The sequence below is a fragment of the Pagrus pagrus genome (assembly GCF_965226575.1).
Source record: "Pagrus pagrus genome assembly, chromosome: 12".
NCBI lineage: Eukaryota > Metazoa > Chordata > Actinopteri > Spariformes > Sparidae > Pagrus > Pagrus pagrus.
Window position 1 is genome coordinate 15,996,710 of NC_140196.1, and position 24,803 is coordinate 16,021,512.

General features: G+C 40.4%; 1 protein-coding gene across 3 annotated transcripts in view; it reads right to left on the reverse strand.

Annotated features, from left to right (window-relative positions):
* LOC311266759 (netrin-G1-like) overlaps nucleotides 1-24,803 on the reverse strand; it is a 68,367-nt gene that overhangs the window by 33,304 nt on the left and 10,260 nt on the right. For all 3 annotated transcript variants that reach the window (XM_084369289.1, XM_084369290.1, XM_084369288.1), the window contains exon 3: nucleotides 2,030-2,673. In XM_084369289.1, the coding sequence (XP_084225415.1) occupies nucleotides 2,030-2,673 (644 nt within the window). The remainder of the gene's footprint in view (nucleotides 1-2,029; nucleotides 2,674-24,803) is intronic.

Genomic DNA, 24,803 nt, shown 5'->3' on the forward strand with positions numbered 1-24,803 from the left:
TGATTTGTGGATGCCGATATTGTTGCCACATTTTACAAAGTTCTAATGTAATGATGTCAAGTCATTTATATTCATCGCAAGTCACAGTAATCAAAAGAAAGGTTTTATGTTGATATTGAACTGAACTGACTGCAAAACATTTAACCAAAGTAAGTTCAACTTTATGTGCTGCCTGACCCAATAATGGTGATATCATATTATGGGATTATGAGATGTCTGGAATCTTGATGTGTGTCTGCAATAAAAAATTAAGAGAGACATGCATTAAAACTCTTCTCTTTGCCACGGCTCACGGGAGGCAATCTCAGCCCTCTGTCCTTGTCAAGTTAGGGTTACGATAAGTAATTTAGGAGACTACAGTTCAGTATCTGCTCAGGCTGCGGCTTTTCTTTTTTTTTTCCTGATTCAGACTTATTTTAGGAACAGAAATTTGGGCTAGGGTGAACTGATTCAAGCCACTTTGTAGCAGCCACAGCCACAATGTGCAAGAATCAGACTAAAGATAGAAAGATAGACACTGTGTCTTTTCTTTGCATTTTGGAGGCCTAAACATTTGTAATCAGTGATGTAATGTCTCATTGCTTCTATTCAGGTTTTGACTGTGTCAGTTGATGTAGCTGGTCAGCAACATTTTTTATGTCCCTTGGGATAACAGTTATGATATGATTTTTTTTGTGCCAAAACTGGATCATCAGAACAACTCAAAAAAGAGGCAACTTTGACACAAGATACTAAAAAGAAAGAAAGAAAGAAAGAAAGAAAAAGGGAAATATTTTCGAGTATTTTTCAGAGACGAACATAGTTTGATTTGTACCGGAGGTGGTAAACCATGTAGCACGAAGACGCCACAGTATGGAGGTTTTCATTCATCTTATCACCTCAGCAGGTGATCACACTGATGAGTTCTTCCTCTCCACTTGAAGCAGTGCTAATTAGTGTTTGGTGTCTTTGTTTGTAATGAAAACCTGCAAATTGTTTGCAAATGGTTGAGTGCTCCCAGTTAATAATGATGGTCTGTGATAATTATGATACCATTCTATTAATATTGATATGGCCTTGTCCAATGCTGAGGACTACAGGACTTACAGGAATATTTACATAGGCATTCTTTTCCACACATTTAAAAGGTCCACAGGTTCTGTTTTAAGAATTTAAATCATTGTGGACGTAGCCACATTTGTACAAGCCTCATTTCTTCTCCCACAATTATTGATAAACGGATGTAGAAACAGCCTTAAACATCTGTTTGCAAATCAATACCTGTTCCTGCTCCACTGCTCATTAGATCTGCCATTAAGAAGAACGATACAGAAGAAAAAGTACAATTCGATTGTGTTGCATCGATGATGTTCTTCATCCTCAGAGCAGCTCCAGCTATTTATACTCATACACTCATTTACACTCATAAATTTAAGATTTAGTTTTTTATGTTCCTCAGAGCGACAGTTTTCAGAACACTGCGCAAACTACTATAAAATATCACAATCATTTAAATATTTCATCTAATATTTCATATCCACCTCATCATTTCACCTGCAGCGAGGTCTTAAGGACACCTGAGGTGCACACAGTCTTCTTTTCTAAATGTGGAGGAGATGATGTACGAATGTTTTTTGTACATAGACGACACGTCATTTACTCATCTTGGACTGCTGTTTATACATCGGGGCCAAGAAGTCAAGAAAAAATGTTTTCTTCTTGATTTCTTGACAACTGTGCCGCTTCTCACACGAGGTTTCCCGCTATTCCACTGAATGAAAGTTGATGGCGGTAATTTGCAAAGGCAGTTAAGAAGAAAACTACCAAACAAAAAAGCATGTAAACCTTTTACAATTTAATGTACTGACAAATTAGGTCTGTAAATATATTATGAGGAGTTTGAACTGATTGATTAGACCTTAAAGATACACAGTGTTATCTGGTGGGTTAGGGTTAGGCACTAAATGGAAACATAACTTATGTTTCCCAGAATACTCTTTTAAAAAGGTTGTAAACTAAAGTAAAAACCAGAAGTATGAAAGGGTCTTACCTGCCCTGCACCTTGATGTCAGAGATGGCGTAGAAGTATCTGGACAGGTTATTCTCATCCACCATGGTGGCTCCAGTGGCTGGCTTCAGCAGCTTAATCCTCAGATCAGTGATGGTGAAGAAGTCCCTCAGGTTCTTGGTGGTATCCAGCTGGCCGTACAGCGAGGCCATGTTGTGTAGCCGAGGCCCGGCAAACAGGGCAAAGCGGTCCTTTATCTCAAAGCGTACCGTCTTGTCGTTCTTCCACACGTAGCCTCGGGAGTAGTCCTCAGTGCAGATGATATCCAGCAGTGTGCGCTGGGTGAGGTCCATGACTGTCTTGGGTTCCATGGTGAAGGCGTCCAGGCAGTCGGTGGCGTAGAACTGGTACGGGGTCCAGGTCCGGCCGTAGTCGAGTGACTTTTCCAGGACCATCTGCTCCGGTCGGCCTGACTCAAAGGTCAGAATGATGTCGTCGGTCAGCTCGATGGTTTTGTTCCATGACAGCGTGATGTTCACCTGGAGGGGCTTTGGGTATTTCTTCCATGAGGTGGACTGCCAAAAAGTTGTGGGGTTGCGACCTTCGAAGTCAAACATCAGCTCTGGAGGATGAGCCAGCTCCTCAGTGTTGGCATCACATTCGTTGTTGCACATATAAGGATTCTCCTATGAAAAAATAAAACATAGATACACGTGTAAGTGAACATGGCAGTCAGGGTATAACAATGTGTATTGTGCAGGTTTTGTATAGGTACAATCTGCAATCACAAATTTAAGTGAGTTGCCCTATGTCAAAGATTTAGCAGGGTTCATTTAGGGACATGTACCCATATGATCAACTTAATAATATAGAAAAATGTGCACCCAGTAGCACATTGTTCAAAACGAAATCAAGTATTCATAACATTGCAATGCATTTGTTGTATGTTGTTCCCCAATAGCCAATGGTGTCCTTTTCCTCAATATCACAAGACAAGTAGCAATAAGCAAAAAGCTTAGATTTTTCTGTCCTTTTTTTTCATGTTAAGCACAAAAGAAGTTCATTTATTAACATTCAAATAAGTGGACTTTACACTGTTATAGCCTACAGAAGCAAAATCCTTGCAGTATCTAACCATTTAAGAGATGCTCAACTTGTAGACCCATTGAGAGTTAAACAATGCAAAAACACCTTCAGTAACAAAACCTTAGAGCAAGGTTGTAAAATAAATTTTACACAATTTGCTGACAAGTGGTTTAGGGCAGAATTTAATTGCTTTTTTTGTGTTAGTCTGTGTGAGTTTCCTGTTGGCTTCTTTTTGGATTGTATCAGCTCTCCCTGCTGGCTGAGGAGTGGGTACCTCTGCAGCAAACTACCGGATGAAAGTTTGATCAGAGTTGATCAGAACGGTGGTTAAAACAATTTGAAATGAACGCCAAGGCTGAAAATATCTGAAATTCTTAACGCGCCTGTTTACCTCCGTGCGGGAAGAGTTTTGTACAACAAAACAGACAAATGGTGAAAAAAGTAGGGATAAGCTACAGTCTGTAATTTTAGTAAGGGAAGTGGAGCAATTGAAATGTCAAAAAGGCGGTGTTTTAATATTTAGTTTTGAATAAAATATTCAGAGGAGAAGTGGAATCCTGGAACACTTGTTAGTCATAGAGCGGCTCGCTAAAGCATCTCCCAGGTCCGCTGTTGGTCTACTTTGCCTCGAAAGGTTATTTATTTTTCCTGTGCCGTGTTGATTTGCCATCCTATCGCGATTCCACCACCGTACTCAAGAGCATTTCTATCACATTCAGGCCAACGTGTATTTTATAATCTGCGCAAGTAATGTTGGCCCTCGAGCTCCAGGAGACACTGACCCTCTCATTAAGATGACACTCTGGATCCCATATTCCCCTTCAGCGGCATTCCTGCCTACACTGCCACCCAAATTGCCAGTGTAATTGATATTCCTGTGTGGTTTTTCAGCCGAGATGGGGATGGAATCCCGATGAGCGTTTCTTATGAAACACGCAAAGGGACATGCATTTTTCATGGGCCTGTGTCTGCTCTGTACCATAGACATCCACCGGAGTCTGGATGTTTGTGCGAGCGCGTTGGTGGGGAGAAAGAGGTGCTCTTGATGTGTTTGTGTTTGTTTGCGAGAGGGATAGAGAGCTCTGAATGTGTTTGTGCTTGTGTGTGCGCATGCAGTATGCGTCCGTGTGTGTGTGTGAGTAAATAGCAAAAAGAGAGAGAGAGAGAGAGAGAGAGAGAGAGAGAGAGAGAGAGAGAGAGAGAGAGAGAGAGAGAGGTGAAACTGAGCCAGAGAGAGAGAGAGAGCACAAGACACACTCCAATTGACATTCCTCTCACCTCTGCTCCAGGAACAATGAGGTTAAGTGCAGATGAGATTCAGATCAACTGTAAAGCGGTTCGATAATCAGCAATCATCCGACACTCTACACGCAAAATTATCTAAAGGTGAGAACAGTGCTATCTGCAACATTACACGCTTATCTCTCCGGTATTGCAGTGCATTCAACACAGACCGGCACTTTGTGGAGTGAAGATCACTGGCAGGAATACTGATAAGCAGACGCCATTATATTTTATTTGAAAAGACCAATGGCTGCTTTTTGTCTTTAAGAGCGAGGACCCAAAATTCCTCTCATGAAAGAAAAACATTATTTGATGCTTCATCTTCGTCACAGGAAAGACAGTATTGTATGACTGGCCTGTTTTTTTAGATACCGATCTCCTCAGTCCATTTTATTTCCTGTGGGACTGTGATATGCTATCAGCGGCCTGCTCGTCAGCTAGAGGCGATAACTTTACGGCGAGGTTGAACAAGACAGAGGGATTGTGGGTCACTGGGCCTGCTTGGCTGACTGAGAAGAGCGTTGCGTGATCCAATTAGGAGGGTAATAAGGGTTATGCTGCTAAGACAGAGAGGGAGAAAAGAAGAGAGAGTGGGAGGCAGAGAGATATTGTAAGTGGACCTTTTTGCAGTGTGTTTTTTTTTTCCTTTTTTTTTTTAAGGAAGATCTCAGTTGCTAAAAGTATTCTCCTCTCAAGCCCATGCACACCCACACACAAACTCAGAGCCAACATGAAGCTTGAAAGGCCACGCTGTAGCCTGAAAACAGAAGCACAGGGAGGGAGAGATCTGAAAGGGAGAGTTGAGGGGTAATAGGGAGGATGTCTGCTGCCTGAGTTTGGCCACAGGGACAATAAATTGTTCTGGTGTCAACTGTTTGCCAATGATGTGTGCTGAGGATCATTATATCATTATATTCCCTACTTGTGCTTGAGCAGCCTTTTAGGTCTGCTCCGAGCTCAGACCTTGACTGTACATGGAGATGAGAGGGAGGGAGAGAGACATATACAGTGTGAGAGAGAGTGATTTCCCTGTTGACATTCAGGACCATGAATTTTCACTTATATTTGTTTCATTTTCTGTCACGGGGGGGGGGGCGTCTGCCTCCGTGTCTTCCAAAATGGGAGCCTTATTCACCGACGATATAAAGAACTCAGGCTGCAGCGTCCGTGGCTAATGAGAAAAACAATTTCCCGGTTGAACAGTGAGAAACGGAGTAAATAGGAGTTTTTAAAGAGAGAGAAATTTGCTTCATCACGCCAGCAGAAGAAGTGTTCAGAGACCAGTGGAAAGCGGTCATAAATTCAATCCATAATCATTCTCTCGACTTCAGGCCTTCAGGGAAGCGATCACTCTAACCAAGGAGCCAGTTCACATACGGAAGCTGGCTGGGGACAAAACTTTCATAAAAGCCCCTTCCATCATTAATAACACTCAATAATGCGCAGGCACTTTTCCAATCTAACATTAAGTGACACGTATAGTATTTACTGTCTCCCAGTAATCCCCTCCACACTGGAACGGTTTCACACAGCCGGGTGACGGTGGAATGATAAGGACTTAGAAAAAGGTCAGGACCTTTAATCGGATTTCCTGTGGTGGTTATTTAACAACAAAAACAGTGCATTATGAAGATCAATACCTTCTGTGGTCATTTAAGACCCAGGGCTTCAGTACTATGCCGGGGGGCGGCTATTGAAAAACAATAAGCCCTCTCAGCTTGATCCTTTACCTGTGATCATGGCTGTGGGAGAGGGAAATAGTCAGCAGAGAATCAGAGAGAAACAAGAGTTTAGTACCAAAATGAGATATCGACCACCTGGAAAAATGTTAACCGTCCTTATGAAAGAAAAGCTGCTATAAAAGCATAACTTAAGTCATGGATTATTAATGTAGTTAAAGGTTAGTGTCACTTTTAATCGAAATGTAGTGTTTTTATTGTTATCATTAAAGGTCATATTGATCACATTTTTAAGTAGAAAAATCATTTTAGAATAACAAAACATCTACAGAGCTCGTAGACAGGTGCAGAATTAAAGTATCTCTTTCCATTTGAAAAACATTATGATTGTGAGTCAGTGATTTAAAAATGTTGCCAACCAAGAGTGTTGGTAGCTGCCAGACACACTGGCAGCTACCAGACCAAACTGTCTGAATCCTCCAGAATGGGCCCGGCATACCATACTGCCCAGAGTTAGATAGCTAGCATGAGTGACAGTAATGTTAGCTCGCTTTAGCAACATTTACGATAGCTCGCATTACAAACGTTCACATTAGCTAGCTAGCATTCGCAACAAACAGCCAACCACTTGAGGGGGCAGATGATGTAATGGAAGAGGGGACGATGGAAAGGCACATTTAGTGGCTTAATGTTAACAATTACAATTTTAATAGACTTACTGAACTTATCTAAGATTTTAATGATATACATTTAATATGTAATCATTTTATGGACCATATGCCATGCTGCAAAAACTGAAAAGCTAAAATATCTTGTTTGGCTCTGGAGGGTCTTTCTCAGGTCTAAGAAAGAACCCTGATGACATCATAGCTATTTTACTTGAGTCTTGGAGACCAAAATGTTTTAATTGAACATTTATTATAGAAACCTCTCTAGTAACATTTTATTCACCACCAATGTCGGGAAATTAACTTTTGAAGTGTAATGGGTTACAGATAACTATCTTGTGAAAAATGTAATAAGTAACATAACTTCTAATTACTTAAAGTAAAATGGAAATATTTCATTTGAGTACTTCTCTAACAAATCATTTAAACTTAGTAATAAAACTTAGTAAAGCGTAAACATGCAGCCTACTGGACGGGCACCGACATAAAAAGACCTAGACTACATCTTGAACATGGATTATTATCCATCAATTCAACCAATCAAATCAAATTTTCATTGACAGACAAGAAGTGTTGTGAATTCAAACAAAAGAACCAATCAAAAACAAAACCTCAGTGCATACTGTCCAATGAATGGACCTGGTTTATAGGTATACAGCCCTTTGAAAGCCACTCTAACCTTGATGGTGTTGCACTCAAATGTTTCCCAATCAGCTGCCAACAAACCAACATTTTGATGAGCAACTGTAATTTGATCACATATTTTTTCCTTAGTAACTGAAAACAATTGCATTTATTTTGTAATTTCATTACATCCAGTTACATGTACTGGTTACTCCCCAGAACTGTTCACAATACAAGATGTTTTAAATGCCACATTTCATTTCATTTTATTCTATGTTGGTAAGTTTAAAGGATCCCCAGTAGCTCATGTCACAGCAGTCGGACTGTCTTCCTAATCCCACACCTACTGCCATTACATACAACGCTGCGAGGGCTTCTAATGGCCTGTCTCTTATTGGTATTGCTGACATCTCTATTGCCACCAAGGCTGCTGTGTAACCGAGCCCAGCTGGTTTCTATCAGTGCTATATGATCCGTCCGGGGGCAGCAGCTTAATGCGGGAGGCCTTAGCAGCAAGTCTGCGGCTGGTCGCAGCTAATGATGTCCTGATCTCTGCAGCCTATAAGGTCAATCCAATATCAGGGTGTCACACAGTAGGAGAACAAGAGAACAAGGAGGGGAGAGAGAGCTGGGAATGTGAATCCAAATGTCATTCACTGGATTATAAAGCAATTAGGTCTTCAGATTGTCGTGAAGGCTCAGTGGCTATTTAGATGAAATTTCATGGTTGTGTTCAAGAGTTTGAGGTTTCTATCAAGAGAAGCAACGGACTGAGGAGGAAAAACAACACAGTACGTTCAATATTTCAACAAAATCTTAGTATTGATAGAAAAAATGTGGTTAGAAATACAACAACTGATGTCTTCTTATCATGCAAAAATCCATGGTAACCCTAAACACACACCCCCCCCACACACACACGGCATGTGATGATGTGTTGTGAGGCAGATGTTTAAATGAGTGACATATTGCCTGTGAGACTGACAAAGCGCAAACTATTGATGTGCCTTTTGACACGAGATGTAGCTCGGCAGATAAATTCTCTGGCCAATGACAGCTCCTGTTGAAGGATGGGCGCAGGCAATCCAACCAATCAGTTTAGTTGACAGATCTCTGGACTTGAAGCTCAGATCAGAGATTGAACTCAACACAGTTTTCTTCTCGAGCCGTCTCCCTGCAGGCGAGCTTGTTATTTTCGCCACTGTGACATTTTAGCTTAAAGTGTGATATGTGCTCTCCTCTTTGTTTCTCTGGGAATCACTCTGAGACAGTTTGACTTCATACAATCTTAATTAATTTTGGCCGATGCAAACTTTTTAGGATTGAGGATCAGTCACCAAACAGCTCTGGGGAAATTTATTTTGGGTATAAACAGAGGCCGGAAACATAAAAAGAGATCATTCAGTACATAAATTGCACAGCAGTACAGTGAAAGGGTTTAATAATGATTATTATTCTTCACAGTTTGTTAATGATTCGCAGCAATTACAACTAATCAAAGTCTGATTCAATCAAATCGTGACGCATTAAATTTTGATTAGTCATTACCTTATCACCCCTATGTTGACGGAAAGAAAGAGAAATTCAAGTATCTAGAAGCACCAAGATCCCAGATTGAAGAGGTTATTTACAGACCTTTTAAAGCCAAAACCTTCGCTGTAGCTGCCAAGCTAAAAGTGTAGAGCGCTCCCCGTCTGAAGTGGGTAGACAAGCTTGATCATGCGTCAAGGGTGTAAATTGCGTCTTTTCATTCCGTTTCTGGACTTTGAAACTTCACCCGACTTTCCTTCAATATGGGGACGAAAAGATAATGACAGCATTTCCCTTTTTAGGGTGAAATTATCCTCTGATGCAGAGACACAATTCTGTAAACTATTTAAATGGTGATTTTGAATTACTAAAGACCTTAGTCTGCAGATAATGCATATAAAAACTGTAAACAGTGGCTCAGATATATGTTTTCTGGAGATCCGTTCCAAAACACTGGCTGTTACCCCCAGAGGCTAAATCATCGTCAGACAGTAGCTGATTGTAGCATTCCCGTGTCAACAATTACCTTGGTTAACAATGGCAATGATGACTACTGTAGAGCTACTATTAAAATAAGACAAAAAATTACCTGAATTTTTCGTTAAACCTGAGACTCCACCCACCTTTACATATACTGTTTGAGTTACATGTAAAACTACAATGTGAAGCGCAAGGTAATATAACATTTAAAAGTCTGTGACCTGTGTTTACTAATTTGTACTGTGCCCTCAGTTACTTCCTTGTTACAGAGCCTCTGCGGCTGTGAAAGAAGTCTCTCCCACTGGAACTGAGGTGTTGCTGGATTAATCAGCCCATTATCCTGCTTGGCTTTACACCTCCTAACCTGCCGCATGACACCTGCAGACCTGTCGCTGGCCCAAACCCCCTCTATCACACCTCCGGATGCCCATCCTCATTCACGGGGTGCACCGGAGGAGGAGAATTTGACAAATGACAGCTTGGTGATGTAATTCGACTGTGATTCAAAGTTCAGGGAGTCGATCCAGGACAACAAAAACTGTCATGTTTTGAGCTGGAGCACCACTTGACTAAATCATGAAATGCCCATCTGACACTACAACAAAAATGTCTCAGCTTTCAATTAGTGCAAAAAACGGAAGGTCTCTTTGCCGGGCACTCACATGGTACATCGATATAACCGAGGATGATTCTGGTGTAGTGATACACAGAGGACAGGCCAAGAAGGATGGTATCAAGATAGATCTAGGTCGGCTTTTTAGAAGAGGGAATGCTCAAGTGTATAGTGAACACAGAGACTGGGTGTTGATTTCAGGGCTCGGTATAAGCTCTGACGGAAGAGACAGCTGAGATGAGCCATGGTGAGATATTGGGAGAGTCAGAGCTTTGGCAGAAACTCAATAGAGCTTTAATGACCTGCAGTCAGGGCCAGCAGTGGCTCACAACAGAGCCAGGCTTTTCATTCTTCTGACCTTCAGAGGAATGAAGGACAGTAGGATTGCTCGTCTGACCTGTGAGTGCTCCATCGTATCATATCTGAGGTTGGAGGGTTATGAACGTGGGAGACCTGACAACAGATAATTGCCGTTCAATATCATGCATTTAAAAGAAACACCATCTCAAATGATAGTTTGAGAAACCTAAATGGTCAGGGCATGTGAAGGATTGCTTCAAAAGAAATCCTGACATTGGAGTGTGTGAAGTGGTTTCACACATTTTGAACCTATTTACTACAAATCACATACTCTTTACATCACAGCTAAAGATTCTGCAGAGCTTGCTGCTGTTTTTAAGTTTAAATGTACTTTTTTAAACAATGACTGAAAACTTCTATAATATTATTATATAATATGTAATATTCTTACAAATTCCTGAAAACAATAAATTTACTTAGTCTGAAAGTAAAACAAGAAACCAAACAAAAAAAACACCTTCAAAATGTGCACGATTTTCTGTGCCTCTTCATACTCTATCACCAAAGACCTACACTTCTGAAAGGTTTTCCAGCAGAAAACTCCTCATATAGCCACCCAAACATTCTCACAAGACAGACGATCACTCTCCATGCACAAAGATGTGAGATCAAATACACAGATTATTGTAAAACAAAGTGGGCTTTAAGTGAGTACAGGCTGACATTGACAGAGCTCATCAAAGTGTGTCAAGTTACCAAGTTTAAATACCACGTTTTTAGTGAGACCCCTCCAGAGAAGTTAATGGGAAGGGCCGGTGTATCCCCTGCACGCAATTATTAATATCAACATTATTAGGATGGATACATCTTCTCTGATACGTCAAAAATATTTTTTATAACTTAATTCAGTGCAGACTTTTCAAAACAATCAGCCGTTCATAGACTTAATATTGCACCGTCATAAAGTCTGGATACTTTATTTTTTCATTGGAGACTAATTTAAAAAAGGATGTTCAAATTTAGTGGTCCAAAAGTCAATATATCCTGACCTTTGTCCTAATCTCGAGAGGATCAGCTTGACCCAAACTAAAGTACCTTTGTCGAGATGTATTTTGTCGATCAGCTACCCCTGTTTGTTGATGATTTCCTGTGCAGAACATTTCAAGAATGCTTATTTTTGGGTTTCGATGGCAAATATCTAATGTTTTGCACATTGCATGTAGAATTAGTAATAGTTTTCAAAATGTTGTGACGGTCATTATAGTGCACCTGGGTGCATTGAAGCTGTAATGATGCTGTTATTTTTACCCCCATCCTGAAAAAAAGCTGTAATGCACTATATGACAGTTAAGATTAAGCAGCATTTCATCATTTCCAAGTCTGTTGTACAGAAATTAATGGCTTTTTTGAAAAGGTGAACAAAAAGTAGATTATCTAAACAATAATCTAATCAAATCTAAATTTAAACTGTCCAGAATGCATTCAGAAATATGTAGATTATACATGATTTTTAGTTATAGAGTTAAAACTTCATCAGCATTTTCCTTAAGTGTCATGTGTGAGGCTGCACACAGCAGGCAAAATGAAACATATGCATCAGGTGGCCCAGCAAACAGCACATCAGAGGGTGCAGAGGTGATGGCTGTAACTTGCTATCGACGCAGACGTCTGATCAAAACAAAAACACAAACTTCTCCCGGCGCTTGTGTTTCGATTTGCCACATGCCAAGAACTCCACCCTTTGGAACGCTGCCCTCGCCAAAGCAGTCCCTTTGAGGACTGCAGCACAGCCAGTCTGGCCTTTTGAAGTACGCTGCTTGGCAAATCAGCCGCGCCACGATCCAGGGCCGCAGCCTTGATTGGGATTCACAGGGCGTCGGCAGATGAGGGGAAACGCACTCCACATTAATTAACACCTGGCCTCATTATCTGTCCCATGTGGCAGAGTCCCACCGGGGTAAATTTAACACCGCCGTATTATCATGGGGGATGGTATGGAGGGCTTTCATGTGTGCGTACATTTGTTTGTTTGCGGAAATCCGAATCAAAGTCATTTGTACGTCTGCATTTGTTGTTTTGTGTGTATGTTTATCTGTATGTGAGCATACCTGTTTATTTCTCTGTCAATTAGTGTGCGTGTGTGTGTGTGTGTGCTGCTGCACATTTCCTCCCTGTGTGAGCCTGGCTGTGTGTGGGATTAGATTCCCTCTGATGTCAGGATTCAATAAAACGCTTTAACATTGCTATAATGAGAGGATGTTTAATTCTCTTTGCCAGATCTCTCCCTCTCTTTGCGGCGCTCTGTATTCCAAAGCAGCCATGGGATAAAACGCCGCCTGCTTGTGTGGTAAAAATTGATATCTCTCTTGTCGAGATACTTTAGACAGAATATGTAATGCGGGCAGATGTGTAAAATAAACACATCAGATGAATTTACAGGCATTACTTTTGATCCTGTAGAGACCGAGCATGACACTAACAATGCCGGGGCTGGAGGTTTGTCCCTCATCTTTGTTCTCATCATTCAGACAGGAACTGTGAATAAATATGGCCTCACCCATAGGACAAGATGTTGTCTCAAGTTTCTTTGAGCATTTTTGTCCAACATAATTGCATATTTCAAACTGCATTATACTCACACAGCACAGACAGCTTTGTGTGTGCCAGTTTAGCCCCCCATTTATGTAAATGGTCTCGCTTTTCTCTGCTCCCTCAACATTAAAGCAATAGTTCAACACTTTGGGTAATACGCTAATTTGCTTTCGCTCCGAGAGTTAGACGGGAAGATCAATATCAATCTCATGTCTGTGCATTAAGATGGGAGCTAGAGTCAGGAGGCAATTAGCTTAGCTTGGTTTAAGGACTGGAAGTAGAGGGAAACTTTTAGTTACCCAAAAACTCTAAGACTCACTAATTAGCACATTGTATCTTGTCTGTTTAATCTATACATAAAAAGTAGTTAAAAAAGAACCACTGTTTACTTCGTTTGTGCATGATTAAACAAATGAGCTACAGCACTTTAATTAGTGAGCTTTGGAGCTGCTCGTATAGGCCTGTGTTCGAAAGTTGAGAGCTATAGCTGCTTTCTTCTGCTCTCAGTCTTTATGCTTATGTAAAGCTTATATGATAATCACCTCCAAGCTTTTGCTTCATACTTGATGCCCAGACATGATAGTTGTGTCAATCTTCTCATCAGACTGTTGTAAAGAAAGAAAGTTAAAATATAAATGCTACTTTCACATGTAGACTTTTGTGAACATTTTAGCATGAAAGGAGAAAAATGTCATATGCGAACTGGACAGTGGAAACTAAACATGGCGCATGAAATTTTCTTTTCACATGTGAATTCCATATTTTCACGTAATTGGTTATTTTCACATGCAAACTAAAATTTCTGTAAATGTGGAATAAAAATAAGTCACGTGAACTGGACTGAGTAGCTTTTCACATTTGAGCAAAAATTTTCACGTAAGAAATAAACATTTTCACATGTGAATGGCAGAAGTTTCGTAAGAGAGATTGGCTTTCACGTGATTCAGAATTCCCACAGGTGGAAACAGTTGCTGTAAATTTAAAGCTACGAGTGGTCAGCAAAAATGTTGGCAGTTTTAAATGAGACCTCAGGACATCTCCACTTGTGTTTCAAGTGACCAAAACAAGGTGTTTTTAAGCTAAAACATGATCTTTTCCTAACCCTAACCAAGTTGTTTTTGTACCTAAACCTAACCAAAGCATCTGACAGCATTGTTACAACATGACAAAATTAAACCTAAAGATACGCAACATAAAGAAATATAAAGTTTCGACATTGCCAACATTTACTCTGGCGATTGGGTTGAAATCAGTGTTCATGAAGTTGGATGAAGCATCATAATTTATTGTTGCCTCTGCAAGCTACAATTAGATTGATCTGAACTGATTTCAGCTGGGTCTTTCTGATATAAATGGCTTAGAAAGGGTAGCTGACTTTTGCAAGGCTACCAGACTTCTACATCTTCAAAATCTTGATTGCCATCTATCACAAAGATTTACTTTGCAACCCAGACTTGTCTCAACAAACCCTATTTTCACTCCTATTAGGCCATGTGGTCTGAAACAATTTAAAACAAGCGAAAACGAAATGAAAGTGTACTCCGTTCTTTACCCTAGAATGCCTCCACCCTAACAATACACTAATAAACTATTCTAAAGTCATTGCATTATTGATTTGGACTCTTGCGAGCTTCATATAAGCAGCTTTAAAACACATGAAAAGTCTGGCACTGAACGGATTCTGAGTGCTCTCTCATTGAGAAGAAACTCAGAGGACACAGACTCAGTTCTCAGCCTTTCACAATGAGATGCAGGGGTCATCGCAGAGAAATTGATAGAAACTGGGATGAAATTGAGAGAGCGAGAGAGAGAACGAGAGTGAAATTGCTGCATTGTTCGGTGTGTTAGCTCATTGTGTGTCAACTCATCCTCCATCTTTTCAATCTGCATGGTTATTAGAGGCTTTTATTAATTTGAAATGCCAAAGTGAGGAATAAAGCATTACTGAAATGTCACCCTTTCACTGAGCATGATAAAATCACACCAGCCACTTTTGGAAACGAACATTATTCCCCTCTGTACTTTCATCCCTTCCTCTCTCTCTCTCTCTCTCTCTCTCTCTCTCCAACACAGTCTTTTTCACTCCTTCTCAGAGATCGATATGGCCTGACAACATGATGGCTGGGTTTCCTAAGGGGAGGTGGGTCGCAACAGTTGCCTGTCATCTCGCCATTATTTCTCCTTTTCAAGTATTTCCCCTTCCACTCAGTTCATGATTTCTCAAAAAAAAAAAAAAAAAAAATGAATACAAAAACATAAAATTCTGCCCTGTAATGCTTGACCTTTTCAAAAAACACAGCCAGCATTTTGACTTCTAGGGGATTTTTAGAGGTGACGCAATGCAATGTTGATGCGCTGCACATATTAACACCTTTGAGGCACAGTTGAACATTTTGGGGGAAGAAGAGTAAGATGAGGGGAGCATGATCGATATTACGTCTAGTATAGAGGTGAATTACCATGAGCTACAGCACTTGCTATCAGAAAATTAAACCATTGGGATTGAAGTTATACAATGACAAATGTTTTCCAGTGTGTGCACGTCATATGTTTCATACACAATATTCATCAACACACTTTTGTCAAGTCATACCATTTAAACTCTGATGGGTCAGTACTTTAAAGAACTGGTTGTTAAATGATGTTAAATGCCACTAAAAACAGAAACACTGAATGAATTAACACTCCAAATTTGCCAAATGCCAAATACGGCAGCCAAAGACACCAAATTACTTTGTTAGGTTCAGGAAAAGATCAAACTTTGGGTCAAAATAACTACGTTCAGTCCTGTAACTTAAGCAACGTAAGTGACAGAAGTCTGTCACTTACGTAAAGTAAGTTACCCTATTTACGTATCTTAAGTTGCTTATGTGATAAAACTTAAAAAATCCCTCTTTACTATTGATCTGGATGCAAACGCCTGTCTCCAGAGGGAAAGTACCGTGAATGACACATCCAACCACGCTGTTATTCTGCCATTACATACCAAGTGTTTGATAACTACATTAGTGGGTTTATTATACTGTATTTGGGCCAATATATTGATATCAACATTTTTTTACAACTAAATATTGGAATTGGCCCCAAAAATCAATGGTTGGTCTTTACTCAGTAGCACCATTAAATACCGCCAGTATAATACTCCCCTTATTGCCAAATTTACATCTCATTTCATGTGCCGTTAAACAAAAAAGAGATACATTTATTGAATGTGGATGCATATTACCTAAAAATGCTTAAACTTCTTTTTGTCTTAATGTTCAGTTGGTGATTAAAATATGTCTTGCAAGATAATCAGAGTAAAGTTGATGCAATAAACTGGGAATCAGTCATATAAATTTTACTTCAAATTTTCTTATTACTGCTTCACATTGGTGCCTTATTCTTTGTTACCCTCCAATATTATATTCTAGCTCTAGCATTAAACTCAGGAAGAGGTTATCTGCTTTATGTTCATGTTAAATATTTAAATGTGGCCTTTATAAAAAAGAAGCTGTCATTGTAACACAGCTGTATTCCCACCAACACAGACTTTTCAGGTTGAAGCTTTCAAAGTGTTCCTCTCCCATGAGAGCACTGCTTGATTGCGCGACACTCCTCAGTCTGGCCAAAATTATAGACAGTGTCTTGGGGGAGGGGAAGTCCTTCACAAGCACATGCACTTCCCTGCGAAGAAAAAAAAAAGGAAAAACCTTTGGCAGACGGGTGAGCCAAGTTGAGTTTTTTTGGGCAGCAACAGAGAGCCAGGCTGCCAAATTGCTTTTGAGTAATTCAATTACTGTATCTTTTACAAGAATCCCATTCAGCTCGTCAACCATAAAAGGCTGAAGGCTGGGAGGGAGAAAAAAATTCAATTTAATGGTGTAAGGAATTCCTTTTATTTCGAAAATTACAGTGTGGACAGTCATTGCCTTACCCTCTTATTTCTCTATTGAAAAAGGTAGGAGTGCTGACATGGGCCTGGCAAAACAGAAGGAACAGGAAGCTCTCTGAGGGCGAGCCAGTCTCAAAACAGCTGATGTACTTGGGTCACCACCACGGCGTCATCTCTCGGAAAGTGCTTCATTCAAAGCTCTGGGTTACTGTCGCTCTCGAAGAACTACTGTCTGGTTGGTATTTACAGAGACACCACGCACTGAAATAACTAATTGTTTCCTGTGTACTGAGGTGTGAGACAAACAGTGATTCATAGAATGAAACATTCATGCTTGTACTGCAGTGTGTCTTCGCCAGGCAAGCGGCAAAAATGCGTTGGCATGTGTGTCTACAGCAAATGAGTTCAGTGTGGCTGGACGACGACAAGAAAGGAAGCTGAGTCACACCATGAGGTAAGAGGATTTCCTTTGAATCACTCCAAAATACCATCTTATCTCCTGCAATTTGGGTCCTCGAGCAGTAAATGCTAATGAGATTAGTCTTTGTCACCCCATTTCAAAATTCAAACCCTTAAGGGAACAAAATAATATTTAACATCTTATGTCAAGTTCTTAGATGTAGAATTTAAAAAGAGATGAGAAGTAGGGATGCAGCTGATTCACTTTCAGTTTGATCCCCGGGGGTAAAAGCACAAACCATCCATCAATAAAGAGGTTCAAATTAATGCATCAATCGTTATAATTCAATAATCTAATATACAGAATGGCCTATTTTCTGAAATACGTACTTTTGGTACCCTCAGTATATTTTAGTTCAACTTTAGCTTACTTCTCTTGCGGCGTATAAGATGCCTTGTTTATTTTCATATCAGCACCTTTACATCCAATGGAAGTCTGATGGCAGCCGCTGATGATGCAAGTCCAGCTCATCAATAGCTACACGTAACCTTATGCTTTTGGTAAAACATGACCTGCAGTTTCTGCAGATTTCTCATTTATTCTCAAAAATCACCACACAATTGTTACTGATTGGGCTGTTTATCTCTGCTTTTCTCAACTTGTCAAAACTCAGGCTATACACTGCTCTAATTAACTGCAGCAAAGTGAACGCACAATGTGGTCAATAAATCGGTCATCTGCTGAGCTGAATCAGACAGATCCTGATGCATCAGCCTGTTATCAATGTTGACGCACACTCATACGTAAACTATAAATGTATTCATATAATATTCAGACCAAATCAGGTGTTACGACGGTTGTGTGGCGGCGTGGGAGTGTCATTCCATGGCCTGCGTGGAAGGTAATGTAACTTCTACTTTACCCGTCTCTTTAAGACCCCTGTCTGAAAAGCACAGTCTGCTGATCTCTGATTGGTCATCTCTAACACTACTGAGCAGGCACCACCTACCACGTTTCCTCATCATCTCCGCCTGTGTTTTTGCTACAACAGACATCACAAACTAACCGATGTCCTGGTGGTTCTTTAAAAAAGGTAGAGATTCTGAATACAGGCTGTGTGCATGGCTCCGTGGATTGAGCATTTTGCTACTTTAACAGTATTTATGTAGCAGCTAGACCTGCTTTATAATCAAAAAGGACTTTCTTCACTCTGGGACATTAAAAACAAAATTATGTGTCAGTTGGCATTGCTTGGCCACGTCATACAGATAAAATGTTCTGAAATTTCTGCTGAATCTACTTCCTGCATCACGTAAATTAAATGTGCTTCAACCCAAGCTGTGTTAAGTGGAAACATATGTCAGATTTCCACTTAAACACAGTGGGCAAACATAATATCAAAGCACATTGAGGCTTGACAGTCTGTGAATGGCAGGCGGCTTGGATCCAAAGCATGTCAGTGAAACTAGCAGAGAAGCAGTGAAGCAGCAGAGAAGTACAATATAAGACTTGTGAGATCCGTCTCACACAATGATAACTGCCTATAAAACTTAAAATGCTTAAAGAATGTATAATAATATTCAATATTTTTATTAGTGAAAGACAGTCTGATGATGCAGCAACAAAAGGAAACTTGTATCGGCTTTTGTGCTGAGAAAGCAATAATCCATCATAAATCTAGGAAAAAAAATCCCAAAGTGGCTTTTCAAGTATTATGTCTGCTTTGGGAAAAAAGATGAAAAAAGAATGAAGCACTTATGCATATGGTTATTGGTGCTGCATCTCAGACAGTAAACATGCATTCTAATGTTTAGCTGTCCAGAAAGACTCTGTCTAGTCGAACCGCAAAGCCCATCACTTTCTTTTATATCTCCATGCATAATTCATCTGTCTTTGTATTTACAACCCTCTAAGAATTAACCTGTCACAGATCCCGGGGAATAATGCCGACATATCTCTATCTGTCAAGTGCTTCACCTCATATGGAGCATCCAACCTCCACATGTTCAAACACGGCATGGATATTATGCATCATCAACTGACAGAAAACAAGGGACAGGGAAATTAAAAAGCCAGGAGACAAAAGAAGTGGCAGGCGAGTGAAAGAATAAATGATGACTCCCCGCCCTTCTCCTGGAGTCAGGGGACATGTTGCATGTCATCTCGGTGTCTTGGTACGCAGTGGTGCGGTGATGATGTGCTGGGCAGGGCCAGTTCAGAACAGAGTCAAGGGCACAGGGTTGACAAGAAGCTAAACGCTCCAACTGTTCCCTGTCCCCAAACAAATATATGGATGAGTGAACCCCCACCCCCCCAAGACGGAAGGGTACAGGGATCAAAGAGGGGCAATGGCAGTTTCTGGTCTGACCTCTGAACCGCTCGATAATTTCAGCAACTAGAGACACTCTATTCATGACATCGATGCTCAGACTGGTGTGCCACAGACAGGCTGTTAAGACAAACATTTTATTTGAATGGCAGAATTCTGTGTGTGAAATGTATGCACTATATAGTTTTCTTAAAAATCCAAATTGAACGAAAGAATTATGTATACTACTTTCTGCAGATGCAATGCATCCCATTTTATAAATTGTAGATTGTGTGACACTACACCTCACATTGATGGAGATTCATGTGTGTGATGAGCAGTAAATTGAGATATCTTACTACAGTTGCTCTTTTTCAACTCAACAGCTGAATGATGTTGCTCTGCTGGAAACAGTGGCAGATGTAAAACAGGGTTACGTTTCTCCAATAGTCCAACAAAATCCTTGCATCCTTTAATGTTTCCAAAAACACGTTATTTTTCTCATACTGTCAACACTTGCAGCACTGTTGTTAATATGTTTATGGGGGAATGCAAGGTCACTCATTAGCAAATAATGCCTCTTTCGGGAATAATGAAAGTGAAACAGGAAAAAACTGAAGGCGTATAGAGGGGCTTGGATATCATGGAGCTTAACAAAAGAAACCTACAGGGCTCAGGCTATTGAAAGGCAAGCAAAATCCCATGCACAAATAAGCAAGGCCCTGATGAAGGTAACCTAATTGAACAGTGACTTTTGATGGTCACTCACCTTGGTTGGAGAATGCACACAATTTCCCTCAGCTAGAAAGGACAAGGGCAGCAAAGAAATCTGAATAGGGCCTAAACAGAGTTTCTGGATGGCAATCTGTTTGGATGATGTCTGCAGTGTGTGACGGACAGAATCAGAATGACCTGGGTGCGTCATTCCCCACCTCTCTTAAGCCCTTCAAAAAGGGTGTCCTCACACCCTGATTGGCTGGGAGGGGAATGCCCCAAGCTGCTCTGACTCAGTAATTAGGAGCCAGTCTCCACACCCTGCACCCTGATCTCAATCTACTGCAATCAATCCAGAGGGACCTTGAAACTCAGCTAAAACAAAAAAAGTACCCGAGTACCACACAGTGGGACTGCTACAAGAAATTAATCTGTTAACTCTAACTATGGATCATTACACATATGCTATACTTTAAAAGTAGCAAGTCATCTATAGAAATAAAAAATTGTCCCTGTGCCTGCATGGGTTTTCTCCGGGTTCTCCGGCTTTCTCACAGCCATGCAGTATGGGTTAATAAGTGACTCTAAATTGCACATAGGTGTGAATGTAAGCGTGAATGCTTGTCTGTCTCTCCGAGTCAGCCCTGTAGCAGACTGGGGACATGTCCAGGGTGTACCCAGCCACCCAATGTCAGCTGGGGACTGCTCCAGCCTTCCTGCAAACCCTCTTAAAGATAAGTGGGTACTGCTAATGGATGGATGGATGGAGATCTGCAGTGACAACCTAAATTGATAAAGCATGTCTGTACTGTATTTTTATGTTTAGGCAACTTGAAGCCAGTTAAATCTGCATTAATTGATTTTTTGGCCATTTGGGGGCAGGATGAAGCTGATATGGCATACAGTATAGGTTTAGGAAAAAGTTGCCAATATATACATTGAGAAGACATGGCTCAGTGTTAACATATATTTGTAGTTGTGTTTCTCACGATACAGAAGTCCAATATTCATTCTTCCTTTTTGCTCCACTAACTCCTGGAGGAGAAATACGGCTCTCTAGTTTCTAAATGCTTCACTATTTTACCAGCAGGCTACTAGCTTTGCTTAACCTTTTTTTTTTTTTTTTTTACCAAAAACTCCTGCTGTGATAGAAAAAGAGGTTGATGAGAGATTGACCATTACAAGTAACCATTTTGTCATCTCTTTTTCTTAAAACATTATCATGATTGTGAAACAATAACTTTACAATGTTTGTCAGGTCCAACATAAATGATTTGTTTATCTCTGTGGAAGAATTCTGACTGTTTTTAGGTTTGTCAGCCAATAAGATAACGCCATTGTTGTCAAGTGGTGTCTGTGTAATGCTGGCGATGAAGAGTCTGGTAGTGGCCGGTTTTGTGGAAAAAAAAACGTGAAAATGGCAAGTTAATGTCAACAAAACGTTAACGTTAGCGAGCTAGTGATACCAAGGTTAATGTATGCTAGTGTTTGCAACATTAATGATCTGTCCCCTCAAGTTCTTGCCAGATTGTTGCACTAGCTAGTGTTAGCAATGTTAACGTATGCTAGCTAGCATTAGCAACACTAGCTAATGCAACAAACTGGCAAGAACTTGAGGGGACAGATGATTCGAACAACAGCGGTGCGGTGGTATGAATGCAATGGAAGGGGGAGGTGGAATGACTTATTTAGTGGCTGAGTGTTATCAATAACACCTTTAAGGTTAGGTAGAGATTGTGGTGTCTGGTGTTTAACCTAAACCACAACCTTTCTCTAACTTCAAACATGTTTATATGCTAGTTTATAGCACCACATGGATGCAGGACATGCACTCCTGAACTATCCAGTATTGGAAAAACATCTTGTAAGTGAACTTAATCCAGGCTTTGACTTCAAACTAAAAGTTAGTAGTCGTCAAACATATTTCTAAGACTGAGTTGAGACACTTGCCATTCTGGAGATTCACTGTTTTTGTCATTGACCTCACAGCCTACAGTATCTAGCAAAGGTTACTTCCCTTTCTCTAGTCTATAATCTATCTTTCTAAAGTCTGTTACGTCAGTTCTTGTGGGCATGTAAGACACAGATTGAAAGTTCACAATGACTGCCGTCACTGCCAGCAAAGATAAGTCCGCTGCATTGACTGTCAATAACGCGGTAGTCTCCGAGCAGCTTAGTGGGAGCTCTCGTCTCGTCTTTCCTTCCTAAGCCTCCGAGGGGGCCGTGTGGTGAACTGGCAGCCACAACTCCTTTCATCCATTCTGAGAGAACTGAATAAAGTTCAGAGGAATTACAAGAATCTACCCAGTTAGACTCAGAGTAGCTGGAATAAGCGCCATTACTCCATCAGTCTCACAAATGTTTATACAGTGCCAATGTGACGTGGATGAATCAGCATGACAGCAGAAACTGTGGAGCATGTGGGCCGCTGACAACTAACTCAAAGCACACATTCATTCATTTAGATCAACTGCCAAATCACTGTAGATATTGTGGGAGAGCAGACTGTCTCTCAACTTCTTCCTCCAAGATTTTCCCTGTCACGTTTCAAACAACCGAACCACCGGGCGAAAATGGCAGTCACAGTTAGAAATGCTTCACAGGGTGGTCTGTTTAAACAGAACAGAATCTATTTACCCACCTGATTCAGATTGTGAACATCTGCCAAACGCCTTTTTATGTTCAGTGAAATAAACATGTCCCTGCCCATTACTTGGCAGCTACAAATGATTTGGTTTAACTCCGAACTGCATGAAAATTAAACCTCCTCTCTCACTGAAGTCGGAGTAATCGGCTGCCATGGCCTGTGAATTGCCATTCAATCCAACATGAAAAGTGCTGTAATTAAAAACACTCTCATGTCTGTTCACCATATCAAAGATGATTAGGAGAGGTTTTAGATGCAGATGCCTTTCAGCTGGTATTATTCTGCATTAATAGAATAATGCCCGTGTGGTGCAATAGTGTAATAATAATTGTCTCGTCTGTGACCATCTGAATGGGTATAACTGACGAATTTGTATTAAATTCTGGATATCGAAAATCTATTGTTTCTACTCATCACAACATAATCCATGACTGAGAAATATCTTATACATTTTAAATATAAATACAAACTAAATTAACAAACTCTCTTTGTTTTCATGGCTGAATAAACTGAGTAAACAAACTGACCTTAAAGAACAACACAATTTCATACTGTTTTATTTATATTTGGCGGACCCTGCCACCTTTCTACCTTCAGACAGTGTTCTGGGGACCTTATTTTCCTCTGAGAACAGCTTGTTTATTAGTTAGGGAGAAATATAAATATTTATAAGTTTGTTTTATTACCTCATTAATGTTGTAAATTTTAAAATTCTGAGTTTGAATTTCCTCTCCAAAAACTACATAGTGCCCCTTTAAATGGCAGGGTCTGTATTTCAGTGTTTTAGCTCTCGCAGTGCCTGATAGTGTATATCGAAAAAATAACAGACCCTAAACCTGTGTTGGCTGATGGTGAGTGACAGTGCGCACCACAGGAGGACAGCCTTAATACCAACACATTTTGAAGAACCCCTGAAGGTCTGCAGCTAAAAATAAAAACAGGGCTAACTCCCTGATGCAGAACACCTGTCCTAGACACTGTTTATCCTGGACTCTCTTTATTGCTTGCCCTAAACACTCAAGAGAAAGCAGGTCTGGTTTTACAACCAAAACCAAAAGGGTATTTTAACTATTTCATCCAAAGTAGACAACCTTAAAGTAACAACCTCAAACCTTAAGTTGCAAAAGATCCACTTTTGAATGATTAATGCCCCTTTCATGAGCACAGACTCTGTCATAACTATATTCGTCAGAGCTTAGTTTGAACCAAAAAACATCCTTGAGCGACAGAGATGGGAATCATAAGCACAGAGGCAGAGGGAAGGGAGGGAGGATGAGCCATGTAGGATTCTTTGACCATCCGCAAAGAGGCAACTCCTGGGCAAGAAGATTAGACTGGGCTCAAAACTGCAGGCAACTTGGTGATTGGTTAAAAGAGCTCATTTGCATGCTCCTCTCATCTCCAACAAACTCTCAGGAAGCGCCGGTGAATAAGGTCACCCGTGTCAGTCTGCCTGTGTGCCAGCCGGGAATGTAAACAGATCAAACAGGCGTTCGGGCGAGTACAGGAGAATTCTGTGTTGTTGATCATTTGGACAATGATGACCTTAAATTCATGTCAGAGGTGATAGACATGCTGGCTTTGAGGTGTAGGGACATCTGAGAAAGTCGCATAACAAAACCACACAGAGATCATTTGTATCTGGTTATGGCAAGGCAGTATTCTTTGAATTCTCTCTTCTTTTTTTCCATTAAGACACATGATCCATCAGTCAAGTGTTGACTTTTGTATCATGACAATTTTGTATAGCTTCTCAGGGAGCAAGACGACAGTGTTTTAATTTTTTTTTAATTTATAAAACAAATCTTATTTCTCGATAAGGCTTGGCAAGAACATCTCTAGCCTTGAGCTAAATGCTAAAGTCAGCATGCTAACATGCTCACAATGCTACCGTGCTGTTGTTTAACAGGTAAAGTTTACCATCCATCTTACCCAATCTTATTTAAGCTCATGACTACGCTAACATTTGGTATTTAGCACTAAATAGAAAACACGGATTGAACAAAGTGAAATGTTG